The sequence below is a fragment of the Taudactylus pleione genome, unplaced genomic scaffold, assembly GCF_031769625.1.
Source record: "Taudactylus pleione unplaced genomic scaffold, aTauple2 ptg000172l, whole genome shotgun sequence".
In the NCBI taxonomy this organism is placed as follows: Eukaryota; Metazoa; Chordata; class Amphibia; order Anura; family Myobatrachidae; genus Taudactylus; species Taudactylus pleione.
The window spans coordinates 2,678,368-2,697,245 of record NW_028284574.1 but is presented as its reverse complement, the minus strand read 5'-3'; the positions used below and the strand labels follow the sequence as shown (position 1 = coordinate 2,697,245).

The following is an 18,878-nucleotide window of genomic DNA, read 5'->3' as shown; positions in this document are numbered from 1 at the left end:
GTCCCTCTGTGGATGCAGCAGCCAATGAGAGTCTGTCTGACCCTCATTGGCTGCCAAAACAAACACACCGCCACCAGTAGTACGAGTGTACTACCTGGGGGCCAGCAGCAGTGTTTGTTGTGTAGTGCTCACTGTGGTCTGCACTACACTGTGGGGCCCGGGGGACACCTGTTGGCTGCAGGGGCTATGGTCCCGTGCACCACAGCGGGCCCCGGTGCAAGCCTGCCACTAGTTCTGCCACTATTCGCAACGTTTAAGCTGGCAGCTTTCAGACAATGGATTGCAACAGCAGGTGAGTTACAGGATTTCAGCGGCATCTGAGAGGCAGGTTGGCTTTTAGCAGAGGCTGTGCTGTTGACATTATGACTAGGTCTATGTTTAACGGTCTACAATTTGTGTGTACATATTCAATATCGACATTTTGACTGTGTGTACATTTTAACGGTGGACTTATTACTACCCTTTTGGACCTTATGTTCATGACAACCTTTTGACCATATCAACATTTTGAGGGTCTAACTTTTGACTGTCTGAATATTGAATATATCCTGATCACATAGCAGCTGTGATAACTAAAATATAGACAGTTAATAAAAGAAGCAGAGTGTTTGCAAAATTGTCCCAAAAATATTCAAAGTGATAAATAACAAAAAAAAATAATCAAAGTTTATCTCAAAAATGTATTTTCACAAATCACATACACTAATTTCAGTCCCGGGATGCTCAGAGCCAGTTTGACACTGATGTGTATGGTATGGAAGACATCTGCACCCTCTCCTCTGAGTTGCCGGGAGCCCGTACTGCTGGAGTCGTGCCACAGCATGACCTCTGACGTGGCCACCTGGAATGCACTGCTTATCTGCAGATCTCTCAGTTCCATCCTCCATTGTGGAGGGACGTGCTCATGTGCATCTTCCATGCGGAGAGTGTGAGTAACACCAGAGACACTGCGAGTGCCACTGCGTCATCACCAGTATTTGCACTAAATTCTCCATTGCCACCACTGTGTACTAACACAGGTGTGTGATAAATATATGTGATATTTTAGATTATCCGATAGGTATGGAAGTTTTAACTAGTGTTAGATAGACTCAATTTATGTGTTAAATAAGTGTGACTCCGTGATATTAGTCATATTGGTTTTAAGAGTTATTTGGCCACAAAGAGTGCGTACTCTAGAAATTGGCCATATTGTTCTAACAGCATCAGTTGGGTGGGCAATATCTTTTGGCTGTGACTTGTCAGGTTTTGTAATCCAATGTCTAGTCTTCCCAAACAGGTAGGCAAGAACTGTAGGCAGAGTGTTTTGAGCATAAATAAAAAATGAGTGTTTTTCCAGGCGCCTATGTGTATACCATGTGCTGCACTCCTATCAGCAAAGAAAGTTATACCCGATTATAACCCCAACAACAGAAACAAACCATAAAAATATTCCAGACTAGAGTGCGCTGATATGAACAGAGAATGTGAATATTATATATCATAAAAATACTTCCCTTAGTAATATGGTCTGGATAATTCACATATCTCTGAGTCCTCCTTCATCCCTTATATGTCCAGAACCATAAAAGACATAATCAAAGGGAAAGGGACCATAGTGTAATATATTTTTAACAAGACAATTTTTAATAAGCACATACAACCATAATTCGTAACAAAATCCAAATATCAAAGAGAATAAATATTTTTCTTGAAAAATGAACTCCAGGTCATCAATATCACAAAGTGCAGGTTTATAAAGGTGGGTAATTACCGGGTTTCCCCTTGCATACAGGTATGTAAAAGTCTCAATCTGGTGGCCTCCGGAAGCTCCAATATGATTCCTCTATGGTCGGGGGTAATCCCTGGAACATCCACCCTTAAAACCTTTCAGTCTGCACCACAAGCCAACGCGTTTCAAGAGTCACTGCTCTCTTCCTCAAGGCAAATGTGGTTCAGACTGTGAAATGCCGGCCTTATATACCCCTCTTCTTAAGTACTTCCGGGTCAAATTCACCTCTATTTAACAAATCATTTACATAAGTGTAAAATTTGAAAATCTTATATAATAAATCAAAGGAGAAATAGCTCCTAACACTCAAAATAAATTTGGGTTAAACACTAAAAGTTAACTTCACATCCTTCCCGTTTGTAATAACATCGTGAACCGGAAGTGACAGTCCGAACTTCCGGTTTCACGGAATTTCATTTTACACCACACGCAATCAGTTGCTACCGCTCAGTTCAGCTTTAACACGCACTTCACTGGATAAGCAGAGATTTTGCAACTCAACAGTGGAATCGCGATTACCGAGTCTTCTCCCGTTTTGTCACTTCCGGTAACCGCGGCCATCTTGCTTGAGGCATCAAGCGTCCTTGACAAAGCGCCATATTGGAAGGTCCTTCTTTAAACATGGAAACATTGCGGTCACCTTTAACCTCCATTCTAAATAGAAAAGAGTCCACATTGTCGCTGCCATCTTTATTAAGGGCACCCATACTCATCCTTAGGTGCCATATCATTATCTTTCCTAAAAAAAGGGGCGACCATTCTGGATCTAGATGCCTTAATACCTATAAAAAAACGGAGTGAACCTAAAACAATAGAAGATAAATCTTATAAAAATGGATAATATAACCCCAAAAGTATACAAACAATAGATAATACATACTTATATATGATATATAAAAATCAGTGTAAAATTATAATTGGTGTATAATTGAATTCTTAAAATGAATCCATAAAAACCGTAAAAAAATGAATCCATAAAAACCATAAAAAATTATAAATAATTACGTTTAAAATGGGATCATAAAAACCACTTTAATTAAAAATCAGAATTTAGACCATTGGGGATTAATGTCTTTAATTTAAAAATCCAATTAATCTCTCTCTTTATGATCCCAGTTTGACACATAAATTGAGTCTATCCACCACTAGCTAAAACTTCTGTACCTATTGGATAAGCTAAGATATCACAGAGCGCCCCTCTTCCATATATTTATCTATTCCAGTAAGGAGCTAGGACACTTCCAGACGTGGCATCTAGTGAGATAAATATATATATATATATGCACACACATGCCCCTTAATCCTGTGAGCGCTGTCCATCCTTTGTTTATTGGTAACACAGGTGTGTGCCTCACTATACAGCATACCACCTGTATTAATTCCCACACATTGTAGGCTGGATCTTTTGAACCTACAACATACATTGCAAATCTATACACTTGTAAGCACTTTTATTGTTTAAGGAAATCACATTTACATGTGAATTATGTTCAATTCACATCTGAATCTGTTTCCGACAAACTGTTAGATTTGCTACTTCAAGTCAGACTTACCGGCTGCCCCAGGAGGGCTTCCTCAACATAACAGGGGGGCGTGGCATGGCAATAAGTGGGCAGAGCGTGGGGTGTGGCGGCTCAATCGCGTCATCATTGCCCCGCCCCCAGCCACAGTGGAGGGTAGATCACAGACAGTAATGCAGCTGTGTCTGTCTCCTTTTATATGCATCATGATTGAGGCTAGATGAATATAAAGACTTTCCATATCCAAACACGCTACTGATTTGGTCATCTATTGATTTTGTGATTTAGATACGATTTAACAAACCTGATTCTCAGTAAATCTGTGATTTGTATGTGAGTCAATATTAAGAGTTCAAGGTTTGGTTCGATGGTAGATTGTGTCGATTTAGTGCGTTTACTCATGTTTGAGTGCAATTTTGGCTTTAGTATATCCCTGACTTGCAAAATTGCACCAAACTCTCCAAAAAACACCAAATCGACCAAACACGATACATTAAATTTACCCCTTAGTCTTGTGACTTGTGAATAGTAGCAGACACAAATATATATATTATTTTAAGACAACACTTACAGTATGCAGGCTTCCCATTAATGGAATGGACCCAGGATGGTGGGGAGCTGCATACTGCAGGCCGGCCAGCCCGAACTCTGTACTCTGTAGCCACAGATGCTAAATATTCAAATGCTGAAATTTCCTGAAGGCGCGCGGAGTGCCACACCATGTCCTTACTGTATTTTTGCTGTGACTGCACACCCTCTGCTTGTACCTACACACTCATTCCAGTCACTGTCTTCATCCCCTAGTTGCACCCAGTCTCAAATCACTCTTAAGAATAAACAAAAGACAGAGGGCCTGATTCAGAGCCGGACGTTCTTTAACAGCGCTCGCTCTGAATCAGGGCGTTTGGGTTTTTTTGCGGCCTCCTGGCCACTCGCTAAGCTGTGGGTGACCACCCACAGCTTTTGCGGGCGGCCAGATGATGGTCGCGATGATCGGGGCTTGCGACGAGACCCTTGTGGTAGGGTCTCGTCCGTCGCAAGCCCCAGAGAGTTTCCTGCTCTAACAGAGCAGGAAGTCTCCACTGACATCACTGGTCGATCAACATAGACAGCCGCCCCTTTTGTAGTGCACAGTACCCCACCATTGACCCGCTTGCGAGCGCTATGCGCTTGCGAGCGGGTCTGAATCAGGCCCAGAATGTGAAAAGTTGCACATACGCCATGTGAAATATAGCAACTTGAAAAAAAAAAATCTATAGTGTTTCACACCTATTCTGAATAAAGCCATATATAAGTGATACCATTGGGAAACAAGAAAGAACAAAAAACTATCTAATTGGGGTCGCTCTTGAATATGAGTAAATAACTAATAAGTAACATTTAATAGGTATGCATTAAAAATGGCTGCCACATTACGGTAAGTATATTAGTAGCAATATACAAAAACAAGACAAAACGAGACATGAAACATGAAAGATTGAAATATATAGAAAGCAAGGTGAAAATATTTCTCAGCGGGGTGATGTCAGAGAAAAAAGGATTACTTGTGTAATCTCATATTAAATTCTCTGAGTTACCTCACTACGATATTAGTCCAATGACTGAATTGTGACAAATAATTATAATGTGTATTAAAAAGAAATTTAGTAGGTTAAATAACCTCAAGCAGCATCAACACACTGTTAATAAACAAGAACTCCACATGCAAATATTACCAAGAAGCTCCCACTATATAAATGAAATAAACACAATATTAATGATACGTCTCAGAAGTAGAAAACATTCATTTATATAGTGGGAGCTTCTTGGTGATATTTGCATGTGGAGTTCTTTTTAATGCATACCTATTAAATGTTACTTATTAATTAGTTATTTACTCATATTCAAGAGTGACCCCAATTAGAGAGTTTTTTCTTCGTTCTTGTTTCCCAATGATGTGTACTCTCCGTGGAGCACCTCCACTCTGTTATTTTTTCAGGCCCATACTGACCATAGGGTTTTGATTTTGAGGATTGATTTTATGATTTTTCAAATCATACTATAACAATAATATACATTGCTATTATCATATTATCCTGTGCTCTTCTAAATTCCCCCATCCCCCTTTCCCTTGGTATTTTCGTTAAGTGAAACCATGTAAAGTTTTAGTGCAGGGGTTTTCAAACCTAATCCTCAAGTACCACCAACAGGTCATGTTTGTGTATTTCTTTAATCGTGCACAGGTGAGTTAATCTATTTTGCTGTGTCAGTAATTACCCAGCCGACTTCCACAGACAGAAATTCACTAAACATGACCTGTTAAGCTAGGTACACACTATACAAATATTGGGCCGATTTGCCAACAATCAAGTGATCGGCCTCATTTATTGTATGGTGTGTATGAACGATCATTTCAGCGTTTCAACGATAAAACAGTTAGAAAACACCCACACGCATTCCTTCAATCATCCGGCCTGTCATTCAAGATCGAAAAGCTCGGCCTCAATTTCCCCGATTCTCAATAATTTGCTCATATTTCCTATTTATTCCTGTCACTAGGTCATCCTCCTTGTGGGGGGGGGACATATGCAAAATCAGTGTGGTGTGGCAGAAAATCGGTAGCTTCTAATAAAAAAATTGTATAATGTGTGTAGCACAGATATTGGGGCTTTCAATTTGACGAAAAATTGCCCCGTTTGTCGTCCCGATAAAGTAAATCGGACAGTGTGTACCTAGCTTTAGTGGTACTTGAGGATTGTGAAAAACCGGTATAGAGAGTCATTCTACAAGGAGATAAAGCTTTCTTTATTATTTCAGTAATTTAAATAATTAATTATAGGAGGTTGCTTTACTGTACGATATTTACTGCCTAAAATATTGGTTTCGTACTAGTGAAGCAAGAAATCTGTCTCTTTGTGGTGCCACAGTTTGTCTGCATTTTTAAAAAAAAATCTGTATTGATTTCCAATAAATAGAACAATTCGAAAAAAAGGCCCCAATAATAGTGAGCAAGAAAAGATGTTTCTCATACATTTGTACATATCAACATGAAAAATTACAATGTGCTATGTTGCATAACTCTTTATGTTTCTGATTACAGATGAGGCTTCTAATGTTGTGTGATGCTCTTATTGTTTTTGTAACCAGAGAATCTTAAGTGAGCGGGGTCTTAGGTGAGGAGTGCTCAGCGCTAACTCTGTTAATCGCCAAAAGCTGGCGGGCACTAGTACCTGCTGCGGCTCTTTCCCAGAGGGCTTATCTCCGACATGTGCTACTGCGCATGTTCGCCTTTACCACACGTCTTTCTCTATTAGCATACTTGCTGTATGGATGGCACCTTTGAGACAATCCACTCCACAAAGCTACAGAAGGCCCAACAATGTACCCCAAGACCCTGTGACACAACTATTTACCATCGGGAGCACACTGCTACAGCCCACAAGAGCACAAGCGCTGATAATTGCCGGAGCACTACAATGACCAGCATACCCTATATGCTGTAGCCGTATCTGGCACCATATCTGCAGCCTGTACCTGTGATAAACTCTGTGTCTCATGCCACCTGTATCTACTTAGCTAATAAACCTACCACCTGGTAAATTACTTGTTGTGTGGACTAACCTCCACTCGCACATCCAGCCTAGAACCACAGCATCCACTCTGAGCCCCAGGTCACTGGTGCCATCGTCTGGCTGCTGATCTACCAATGGAAAGAATGGTTCTGGTTCAAACGTTACTAAAGATTTTCAAAGTACCTACTCCTATCACTTATTTTTATACAGTCCAATTCCCTACATGAGATAATACAAATTCCCTACATGACATAACACAAATGCCCAACTTCACTGGAATATGTAGACACTTTAAATCCACGATAAAAAATTTAAGCAGAGAGCAGATAAATTACATCAAAACTAAAATAAATAATTTAGCTCTAAATAAAGGGATACAAACATAGTACACATATGTATATTACATAAATCACACTTTCACACTAATATTGGAGAGAGGATAAGTATGTTTTAGTATTATATGATGTAAAAAAAGAAAGGAATACATTTAAAAATATCACATCCAACAAACTTTATTTGCTTCTAAATATACAAGTTTGAATTTCACAAGAAATTATTACTAGTGTTTCCTTTTAGATGAGATCAGCAGCAAGTTTAGTATCCTGGAAACTAGATGAGAAACTATAGGTCCTCTCTTCTGTAATGTTCCGAATTACAGTGCTCCCAAAGTCACTATCGGAGTCTGGGCATTTCTCTTTCCTTTGTAATCTTATGTGGGTAAGATATATAGTTACATCCGGGTCAGCTGGTGCCAAAAGCTGGATGGCATAATGCTTTCAATCTTTTCCAGCATAAAGCTGAAGGGTGCTAGCAGAGTCACAAAAAACTGGAATAAAACACAAAATGAGCAAATAGGAAGAGGCAGTGGTGTTATTCCCTTCTACATTCAATGCAAGTTATTAACGGTAGTCTGGAGTTATCTCATTACTACTTCAGAATCAGCCATTAATTCTCTTCCAGGGGCATTCAAAGCATGTTCCCCAGGATCTGGTTGTATAAAAGGAAATATCCTGGGGTGCAGGAATCCCGGATGCTTCTAACAATATACATCAATTCACCGTTTGTTCTGCTGCTGGCAGCATTTAAAAGCATGCTTCCATTATCAGGTCTATTGTGCAAACTCGTACAAGCTATAGAAGACTAGAATTGCAGAAAACTCTTAATCTTCCCGTACTAATAATGAAAAGTAGCAGGAAAGTGGTGCCTATCCTGATTATCCGGGAACAATCCAGTAATGAAATTCCCCATAAGGTGTAGATAACGGTTGTTGGAATGCCAAGGGGTAACCATGGCAGCAGTACACTCCAAAAGGTAACAAGGGATGTTTCCAGATCAGGGTCAGGGGCAAAGTTGTCCCTGTTTGAGTTGTTCAAACATAAGGACACAATGATAGACAATGACAGCAGACACAGCAATTTTAGTGTTTTGAGAATACAAATAATGACTTGGTATATGGCATTGGTTACTTACAGCTCTTGCGAAAACTCCCATGAGCTCTGGAAATTGATGGGTTAGAAGTGCCAGCATTGCAGTAGAAGAGCACAGACCAGCAGTGAAGTGAATAAAGAAAGGCAGCTCCTTTTTTGGGTACACAGAAACATCATGAAAAGCTATAGGAAAACACAGGACATAAGCAATCCAGTTAACAAGAATAAACAATGCAATTGGTTTTAAAACTGCATACACTAAAACCGTCGAATGTACAGTGAAATGAAGGTTAAAGGTTTTAATACAATTGGTATTTATTTCCTGTGTAGCTTCATGATATATTCAGCGGCGGATTGGGAACTTAAAATGGCACTAGAAAAAATACTCAAAGAGGCCTCAATGGCTGTATTAGTGATAAATAATAATTTATATTACCCTCCTAACACACCATTTTGACCATTTTTGCCCCAGCACATTGACCGGTGACTCAGCGCTCTGTATCACATACACTTTCTTTGCTTACCTGAACCATCCTCTCCTTTCCCTTATTATTCAATGACTTTAAATCCAGAGGAAAAAATATGCTTCTGTCACCAGGAGCAAAGTCTCTGCTCGACACCCCTTTCTTGCTTTCCTTTTTAACATGTTTGTTCTCAAATGCCATCTGACCATCCACCTTTAATACCCATCTAGATGTCCCATATATACCATCAGATCCTGCCCTTCCACAGACTCCGCCTCCCGTGCTGCTTCAGAAATTTCCTGAGGCTGCTTTTCCATTCCAATCCGCCCCTTCACTGTACTCAGTGTGTAAATATCCAAATTTAATTTCTACTCCAGGGTCCTTAGGGATCCACAGGGATACCTTGGGGTATAGGCTTGGCTCCTGCCATGGGCACCACACAGTTAAAAACTTCCGTCCCAGGATGCACCGGGCCCCCTCCTATACCCTGCCCCCAGGCCAAGGCACCTCAGTTTTCAGTAGGTACCCGGCCGGAGCTGGGTCATTGCACAGGGGGGCTGTGTGTTCACAGCCCCTGAAGATCTTCAATAGCGGTAGCATGGACAGTCCAGCGGATGTCCATGCTACCGCTCCGACACCCCCACCGGCGCCGACTACCGGTAGCGATCCGGGGAACTCGGCGGGCTCTTGGGGGTTCTAGCTAGCGTAACACCCAGGGGCCGTGGCCGGATGTAAGGGGGGCAACTTAAGGTAAGCAGCGGGTGTCTGCGGTAGGCGCCCGCTGTCTCACAGTCCAGCGTCCCCAGGGGACGGCAGTATAGTTGAGCCAGGCGGATGCCTGCGCTCACACTAGACCACCAGGGATGTGGGGCTGGAGCGTTGCGGAACACGCTCCAGCATCCCGGGGGTTAATGGCCTGCCAGGGGAGGACGCCTTCCCTGTAGCGCACAGGAGGCTCCTCCCCATCACTGCTCTCCGGCACCTTATATGTGGTTTTGGCGGGCTGAGGCAGCGATCCTCCCCAGGCCCGCCTCTCTTCATCCTCCGGCGGCCATCTTATGTGCAGACGCTGTGGTGCAGGGTGCGGAGCCTGGGTGCCCCTTACATACCTCTCCTCCAGATAAGGTCAGCGTATGTAGCGCTATCACTACCAGGCTGTAAGTCTGTGCAAGTGATAGTGCGTTTAGTGCAGGATTTCTGCATTGTATGTGACTTTATGCTAGCGCTGCGTGCCTGACTATTTCTCCTGTCAGCCATTTTAACTATCCCTATTTCTTCTTTCTGATCAGCCCTCTCAGTGCCAGTACTGTCAGGGTTGGAATCTGCCTCACAGTATAAAGTATTTATTACTGTGAGAGTCACATACCACTATGTCCAGTGAGGATCCTGTTAGGGGAGCACCTCTCCTATTTTCCTGCTCCCGATGTAAAGCAGGTGTGGGGGTGGGGGCGGTACTGCTGGATGGTTTATGTACTGCATGCTTAGCCATTCCTGGTACCTCTGCTGTACCCAGCACCTACCAGGAACCACCTTGAGGTTGTTTTGCCTTGACTGTCTTTGTAAATAGGTTGACAGTCCCTCCTGCGTTTCCCCAATTGGGGTTCGCACAACAGGCGGTAATCCAGTCTCTCGTACTAGGGGTTCCGGGACAGATGGTAATGGGGCAGTGTATGCCTCAACAGGTTCCTACTCCGAAGGACACGGGTTGGACTGATTCTGGGGTGCAGGATACTCAGCAGGATCAGTCTAGACCTGCTAAAAGACCATTATTGTCATATCCATCCACACAGGAGGATGAGGATAACAGGTCGTCTGATGAGGGCGTATTTCTAGATATGTCGGACACTCACACTCCTCAAGCAGGGGCAGAGGTTAAGTCTAGAATTTATATTCCAGGTCTCATACGGGCGGTCTGTGCGGCCATGGTGATTACTGACGACAACCTGCCTGCAGCACCTACAAATGCTTATTTTAAGGAGGTTAGAGGAGCTGAACCTTTTTTACCTCTATCTGGTCAACTAGTTGATCACATGGAGGAGGCGTGGAAATCTCCGGGAAAAATATTTCAACCTCACAAGCGTTTAGCCCGTGCATACCCCTTTGCAGAAGATTATTTCACTAAATGGGAGTCTCCTCCTCAGGTGGATTCTCATGTGACGCGCTTAATAAAGAGCGCAAGTCTGCCTATGCCGTCTATGTCTTCTCTGACAGACGCTACAGACCGTAAGGTGGAGGTGTGCCTTAAGTCTATCTATTCCCTCGCTGGAGGAGCATGTAGACCAGCTATGGCTGTCTGCTGAGTGGCCCAGGCTATGGAAAGATGGGCAGACGTTTTGGAAGCATCATTTGCTTCAGAGGGTACCAGCGAACAGGTTCTGTTAGTGGTAACCTTCAGCATTCCGCTACGTACATTAACGAAGCAGCTTTGGATTGAGCCTTCTTACTTCTAGGATTTTCGCGGCGGCTGTGGCCGCTCGATGCTCCTTGTGGTTATGTTCTTTGGAGGGCGGACGCTGAATCCAAGAAAGGCTTGGAATGCTTACCTTATAATGGGCAGGTCCTGTTTCGGCCAGCTTTGGACAAGATAGTGGACACGCTGGCGGCTGCCAAATCTGCATGTCTACCTTCAGCCCCGACTCCGTCTGGGTCTAAAAACCCGTCCTTTCGGCCCAATCGCCCTCCGGGAAAACCTAAGGTGCAGTCCTTTCCGAGACCTTCAAGCCCCAAAAAGACCGCTAAGCCCAGGAAACAAGCTTGAAGTACCAGACGTCCAGCCACCAAGCCGGACGACAAACCCTCAGCCTGACGGGCTTGGCCTCCCCTTGGGGGACCCCAAGGTGGGAGGCCGACTTCTGCATTACGCCCAGTGTTGGTTCCACTTGGGTAAGGGAGGTGGTATCTCAGGGATATGCCCTCTCCTTCTGCAGAAGGCCTCATCAGTTCTTTGCGGCAGGCCTTCCTTCAGATGCAGCGAAGGCTCTAGCGATCCAGGAGGTGGTGCGCTCTATGCTTCAGATGGGAGTAATATAGCCTGTTCCGTTATCCCTAAGGTGGACCGGATATTACTCCAACCTTTTTCTGCATTCTATTGTTGTAGCTAAGCAGCCTGGGGATTTTATGGCGCCCTTGGATGTTCAGGATGCTTACCTGCATATCCCCATTGCCAAGGTTCATCAGTGTTACCTCAGATTTGCTGTGTCGGACCACCATTACCAGTTTCAGATTCTACCGTTTGGCCTTTCCACGGCTCCTCGGGTGTTCACAAAGGTAATGGCGGTCATGGCGGCATACCTGCGGTTGCAGGGGGTTCGCCTGTTACCTTACTTAGACGACCTTCTGTTGTTGGCAGGGGCGCCATAGGTCCTTTGCAGCCATCTACAACTGAAAATATCAGTATTGCAAGCTCACGGCTGGCTAGTAAACTGGAAGAAGTCCTCTCTAATTCCTTCCCAGAGAATGGTCCATCTCGAGACATTGTTGGACTCTCAGCAACAGAGGATCTTCTTGACAGAAGAAAAGATAGCCCTGTTGCAGTCCAAGATTCGCAATGTTCTAAGGAGTCACCGAGTGTCTCTTCAATCGGGAATGAAGTAACTGGGTTCCATGGTGTCAACGTTCGACATGGTGGAGTATGCCCAGTTCCATTCCAGGCCTCTGCAGATGTTGCTCCTCACCAGATGGGACGGGATTCCTCGTAGAATAAAGACGCAGATGATCACGCTCACTCCGGAGGTGCGCCTGTCCCTGACTTGGTGGTTACAGAAGTCCCATCTAAGCAGGGGACGTCAGTTTTGGATTTCGGATTGGGTCCTTCTAACAATGGATGCCTGCCTTCGGGGCTGCGGTGCTGTGACAAGCCCAAACGTCTTCCAAGGCCGGTGGACATCAGAGGAATCGGACCTGCCGATCAATATATTGGAACTTCGGGCAGTGTTCAAAGCGCTGCAGCAAGCAAGACCATTCCTGCAGGGGAAACCTGTGCAGGTTCAGTCAGACAACGCCACCACGGTGGCTTACCTAAACAGTCAGGGAGGAACTCGAAGTCAGGCGGCTCTAAGGGAGGTGTCCCGCATTTTGACTTTGGCAGAAGGCAATCTTCCAGCCATTTCGGCCGTCTTCATTCCAGGTGTACTCAACTCAGAAGCGGACTTCCTCAGCCGCCACGATGTACACCCGGGGGAATGGTCTCTTCACCAGGAGGTGTTCCAACTCCTGGTGGACAAGTGGGGCCTTCCCGAAATAGACCTCATGGCTTCCAGACACAACCATAAGCTGTGGGCGTACGGATCCCGAACAAGAGACGCAGGAGCTCTCCTGTTGGACGCTCTGTCGGCACAATGGTACTTCCAGTTCGCGTACCTGTTTACTTCATTCTCCCTACTGCCTCGAGTAATTCGAAAGTTCAAGCAGGAAGGAGGCAAGATCCTGCTAGTGGCCCCTGCGTGGCTCAGACGGAGTTGAAACTCGGATCTTCAGTGTCTGTCCATCGACACTCCATTGCTGTTACCTCAGCGGCCGGACCTGTTGTCCCAGGGTCCTTGCCTCTACCCGGACCTGAGTCGGCTGTTTTTGACGGCGTGGCTCTTGAGACTTCCCTCTTGAGGTCTAAGGGTTTCTCTAGAGCAGTGGTAAATACCATGCTACGAGCTCGGAAGCCTTCTTCAGCTAGAATTTACCACAGGGTGTGGATACCTATTTTGAGTGGTGTCGCCCTAAAGGATATGATCCTCACGAGTTTCGGATATCAAGAGTGTTGGCTTTCCTTCAGGCAGGTTTGGACCTAGGTCTACGCCTCGCCTCACTGAAGGTGCAGGTTTCTGCCCTGTCGGTTTGGTTTCAACATAGGATTCCTGCGCTCCCTGATATCCGCACATTTATGCAGGGTGTCCTTCGCTTCCAGCCTTCCTTTGTCCCTCCGATGGCTCCTTGGGAACTGGCTGTGGTCCTGAGGGCGCTCCAGGGTCCTCCATTGGAACCTTTGGGTTCCGTGGATTTGAGGACTTCATAGAAACAGAGATAACAAAGGTAAGTTCTTACCATATCACCTGTTTTTACACCCCATTTAACATTGTATTTTGAAGCACTTAATCAAATGAAATAGTCACGGAGCTCTAATTGCGCAAAGTGTTTAACTGTTAACCTGCCTTGCTGCAATTAACTACTGTACTGGAGTGGTAACTGCACACTGCTAAATTTGTTGTTTCAGAACGACATGCACTATAAATGCCAGCATATGTTTACTGATTCACAGAGGCCTGAGAGACTGAAGGTGCGTACACACGGGACGATGTGCGCCTTGAACGAACATCGTCCCGTGTGTCCCAGGCAGGGGTGTTCTCAGTGTCGTTAACGACACTGAGCACACACACACTGATCGAAATCAAGAACGATTTTGTTCAGTGCCGGGCTCCCTCCCTCATCCCCGAACATGTCCAACCGGTCAATATCGTCAGGCTGGACAGGAAGTTCAGATGAACGAAAAAGGCAAACGGGAGTGCGCATTTGTAGTTTTCGGGCAAATACTGAACGATTTGTCGTTAACGACAAATCGTTCAAATAATCGTCCCGTGTGTACGCACCTTGAGCTATAAGCTGTGTGCTGGACCCTAGACCTTCAGTGTACCAGTGATCAATGTCATTTCGAGGGTAGACTTGCAACATCTACCAGACAAACAGTTTCCTATAAGCCACTTTCCTACTTACATGGTAAGAGTTCTCGGTCAGCATTTTCAGTACACCCAGGGTAAGGATAAAATAGATGACCCTTTTCTAAGGGGTATGGCAGAATCCTAAATGCTGTTAGGGGGAAAAATGATATGCCGTTATAATTCCAAACATATTATACATGTGTGCCAACAATGCTCTGTACATATATTTGCAGAACAAATTTCTCAAACAATAATTTTTAGTATGAATATAGGACATGGGATTTCTGATATATCAATAGCTTTCTTTCTCATCTGGAAGTTTTTAGATGGCGGCATACTGTGTTGATTGTAGACAATTTCACATTGCTGGAAAGGTTGTATTTAAGTGATGTTCAGATTCAACATGGCTGGCAGAAATCAAGCCTGATTGTGTCAGGTATAATTGAATTCAATTATCAATTCAATTTGGTTTATTGGTGGAATTAGTAACTATTACTGTTCCACACATGTCCAGGGGAGGTTAGATAATATTATTTATTGAAGTAAAAAATATATAATTTAAAACTGGTTTTTTTTGTGTTTACGTTGGCTTTCTCGTATATTCTAAAGGCCCACATACATCAGCAATCGATTGTGGCAATTCTACAACTTGCAATCGATTATGCATAAAAATCTGCAATGTATGGGCTTCACAGATCGCAAATTGCAACCAAAAAGATTGGGGCTGTAGATTGCTAGTGTATGGTAACGATCAGCAGACCGTTACTAGTAAAATGTTGGGCCTTTCAAGATTGACAGATTTGTGTTTGCTAAAAATGATCTGCAAATCACTGAAAAAGATCTGTACTGTATGGGCGCAGATTGCTAGATTGGCAAAATCTAAAATCGGGAAATAAATCTTCAAACTGTTCAATTGTGGTTTTCAGATTGCTGATGTATGGGGGCCTGAAGTGTGACAAGAATACACTATGTACTCAAAAGTGATTGGATACCCCCACACAAGCGAAATGCATACCATTGCACCGTTGTACGGAAACAACAAATGTTTTTATCAAGACGACAATGCCACCTGTCATTTTTCCAGGGCAACGGTGGACTGATATACAGAAAATTCGTTAACCCAGATGGTCTAGCCAGCTCAGAGTCCAAATTTTAATTTCACCAAGAACCTCTGGGACGAATTGTAACGATGGGTGCGTTCTAGGCCAAATCAACTTTCTTCAGTGTCACAGTTGGCCACTGTACATAAGGTGGAATGGCAAAACATGCTGCCTGCTGTTGTCCAGGAACTTGTGGACAGTTTGCCAAGAAGGATGTCTGCAGTAATCACTGCATGTGGTGGACCTACAAAGTACTGACATCAATAAAATCTTGTTGATCTATTTGCTGTCAGTGTACAATCATTTTTGTCTACATAGTGTATAAGAAATCAGAACGAGGGCAGAAACTTTCACACCATTGTAAGTATATTTGTACAGAAAAGTTACCTTACCTTTAAAGTTGAGATGATTGTGTATACAAATGCTATGAAGGCAAGCTATTGTTCTTTTCATAAAATAATTTAAGCTCACAGTCACTCCCTGTAGCGTCAGTCACTAGGCTTAGTAACTTGGCTTAGTAATGACAGGGTTAAATTAGCTGGCTCTCCTGTATGTGAAATACCCCTTTTACACTAAATTCCCGGTTCCAAACCGGGTCAGACCTTGGATATACCCCCTTTAGACCAAGGCGCAGATCAGTTATTCCCCGAATCAGCACCGTTCGCGCTGCACACGGGTGCAGTGGAACTGGCCTGCCGATGCTTAGAGATGACAATCTCCAAGCGCCAGAAAATCCGGATCTCTCCATGCTGTAAACAGGACCTGGGTCGGACAACCCAAGTTACCCTTTTACACTGCAAGATTACACAGGTTGTTCCAGTGTTAAACCCTGCAAGCTACCCGGGTTGGAGTGCCAGGTCACTAGACCCAGGAATCCAACCCTGGCCCCTTTTACACCTGGCAACCCGGGATAACCCGGCAATAACCTGGGTTTTAGCTGCTGGTCTGAAAGGGGTAAAAGAGATAGCGAAATCTGGTGTTGTTTTAAAATGGGCATTTAAAGAATTTCTACTCAGACTCATCTAAACATTCTCAAATGAGGGTTGAACTAGCCATGTATATTTTAGGATTACAATTCTGGGAGCTGAAAGCAAAAACCTGTTTATTCATGTATCACTACAACAGTGTTTCCCAAACAGTGCACGTTTTCCAGGTCTCCTCACAGAATCACAAGTGACATAATTAGCTCCCCCTGTGGATCTTTTACAGTGTGTCAGTGAGTAATGATTACACCAACTAGGAAAAATGGAAACCATGCACTGTTATTGCTCGCTGTGGAATGAGTTTGGGAAACATTTACTTACATTGTAAAAGGTTCAAAGTTGCAGCAACTGTGCAATATTAAATCAGCAACTTTGAATTATTATTATATTACATCTTTAGGGTTAAGTTCCCGACTGGTGCAAAGTTGCTGGGAACAAATTACTACATGGAACTAGTGATGACCTGTGTTTTGACTTTTTTTTTAATTTTACCTGTATCAGATTTGAATTCTACATGGTTTATATAACATTTATGAGTATGAACACTGTACTTTTCAAATAAATCTTAAAATGTCAACCCCATCACTGGGGCAAACACTGACTAAGACCCTGATTCAGAGTTGTACGCAGTTAGCATGGCTGCTGCGCAGATGCCTCCTGCATGCTTGTGTCATCAACAGCTGTCAGAGGACGCAGCCTTCGGATTACTTGCGAGACAATCAGCCATCTGAGTAACCCTTAGGTTACTCAGAAAAAACCTTCCATTGGCCTCGGCCAATATGCAGCAAGTAATTCCTTTGTGGGGCACTCTTTTATAATAAATTAATTGATAAGGTGCATACACACGTAACGATTTTGTAACCAACGATTTTCTGTCAGATTATCAGTCAGATTTTCCCTTGAAAAAGTGAACGATTTTTTGAAGTGTAATGAACGATGGATGAAAAATGTTCCTTCCATTAATGAAAATCGTTATGTTGGACGATGAACGATAACTAGAAACAGGAGCGCACTTGAACGATTATCATTCATCGTTATAACTCATAAAACTGAATGATTTTTTGAACGATTACGACGTCGTGTGTATGCACCTATATAATTATCAGGAAATATACATGATTACAATATAACTTTTAATCGGTTCCCTCTTTAAAGAGATTGGGGATTATTTTGACTGAGTGTGAAAACATAACCAAGTCACCCGTCAATAAACACCCATAAATACTATATAGTTGATATCAGAAAATGAACAGAATTAAAACATAACTTTTAATCGGATCCTTCTTTAAAAGAAATTGGGAATTATTATGACTCTGATTATGAAATTACGATAGAGTCACCGATCAATAAGCACACATAAATATCTTAGACAATCTGTAATTGTGTATGATATAATTACCTTGTGGTGATCATATTTAATCATTAATAATATATCCCTAATGGGTAAAATAGGCAGGTTTAGCAGTTAGTACATTCACTCCCTTTCTTCATTAATTAATTTATGTAGTAGCACTATATGCAACCAAGACGCACATAAATTAGAATTTAAACACTAATGCTTCTAAAAACGGTTTTGATAAATGTTACAGGTATAGTATATACATACAGGACAGATATATTCTCAATATACTTTTGTTATACGAGAGATAGTCTGTTTTTATCTCTTTCTTTGTCTCAACCATAAATGCCAGCAATTCAGTATCATGTATTAGAAACAAATAATAGACAATAAATAATAAATAAATGACACATCTAGTCATGTATACAATGTTGCAGCCCCTGTCTCCTGTGATTATTATTTATACTGTACTTCATGGAAAAACAATTGGGGGAAAATACATGAACACTGCTATTCATAAATGAGCTGGCAGCAAGAACCAAAGAAGTTCAAAAAGGAGAGATAAATAGTTAGGTACGGTCGAGGGTACGGTTCCTTCTGCTTTCCCAGGTCTTCAAAATGAGCGGACCTGGGCAGCACCGTTGGAAACAAAAGGGAGTAACCCTTAGGTCACTCAGATGGTTGTCTCACATCTGTAGTTGAGGAAAATAAATATGCGTCGGAAGACACAGACCCTGGCATTCCCAGAAAACAGGGATGACACGCCCCCGTGTTCGGGACCACAGGCCTGCCCCGCCCACTCCCAAAAGGATGCAGCTCTGGGGAACTGTGAGAGATCTCACAGTAAAAGCCCAGTGCATGTGCAGTACAGATCTTGCGCATGCATGATCTTCTAACATTGGAGTAGTACGCAAACCATCGGCCCACAAGTAAAATAATATGTGAGAGTCTCTGGGCTTCTTAAACAAGACCTAAATTAACCATTAGAGTTTTGGTACTGTTTTAGGGGGTTATTGTTAACCAGAAGTCGTGTGTATGTCACACTGCTTTATTTTGGTAAAATGTAATAAAGATA

At 43.1% G+C, this 18,878-nt stretch overlaps 1 protein-coding gene across 4 annotated transcripts in view; it reads right to left on the bottom strand.

The window, feature by feature from the left end:
* Positions 1 to 1,637: 1,637 nt before the first annotated feature.
* The window catches only part of ST7L (suppression of tumorigenicity 7 like), a 72,432-nt gene continuing 55,191 nt past the window's right edge, over positions 1,638 to 18,878 (bottom strand). For 2 of the 4 annotated variants that reach the window (XM_088475417.1, XM_088475416.1), the window contains 3 exons: positions 14,437 to 14,529; positions 8,313 to 8,452; positions 7,346 to 7,668 (listed from right to left, as the gene is read on the bottom strand). In XM_088475417.1, coding sequence (XP_088331543.1) covers positions 7,573 to 7,668; positions 8,313 to 8,452; positions 14,437 to 14,529 — 329 coding nt within the window. In that variant the 3' untranslated portion in view covers positions 7,346 to 7,572. Of the gene's footprint in view, positions 2,575 to 6,891; positions 6,971 to 7,345; positions 7,669 to 8,312; positions 8,453 to 14,436; positions 14,530 to 18,878 lie in introns of those variants that run through there. The other 2 variants (XM_088475414.1, XM_088475415.1) reach the window with 2 other exon arrangements.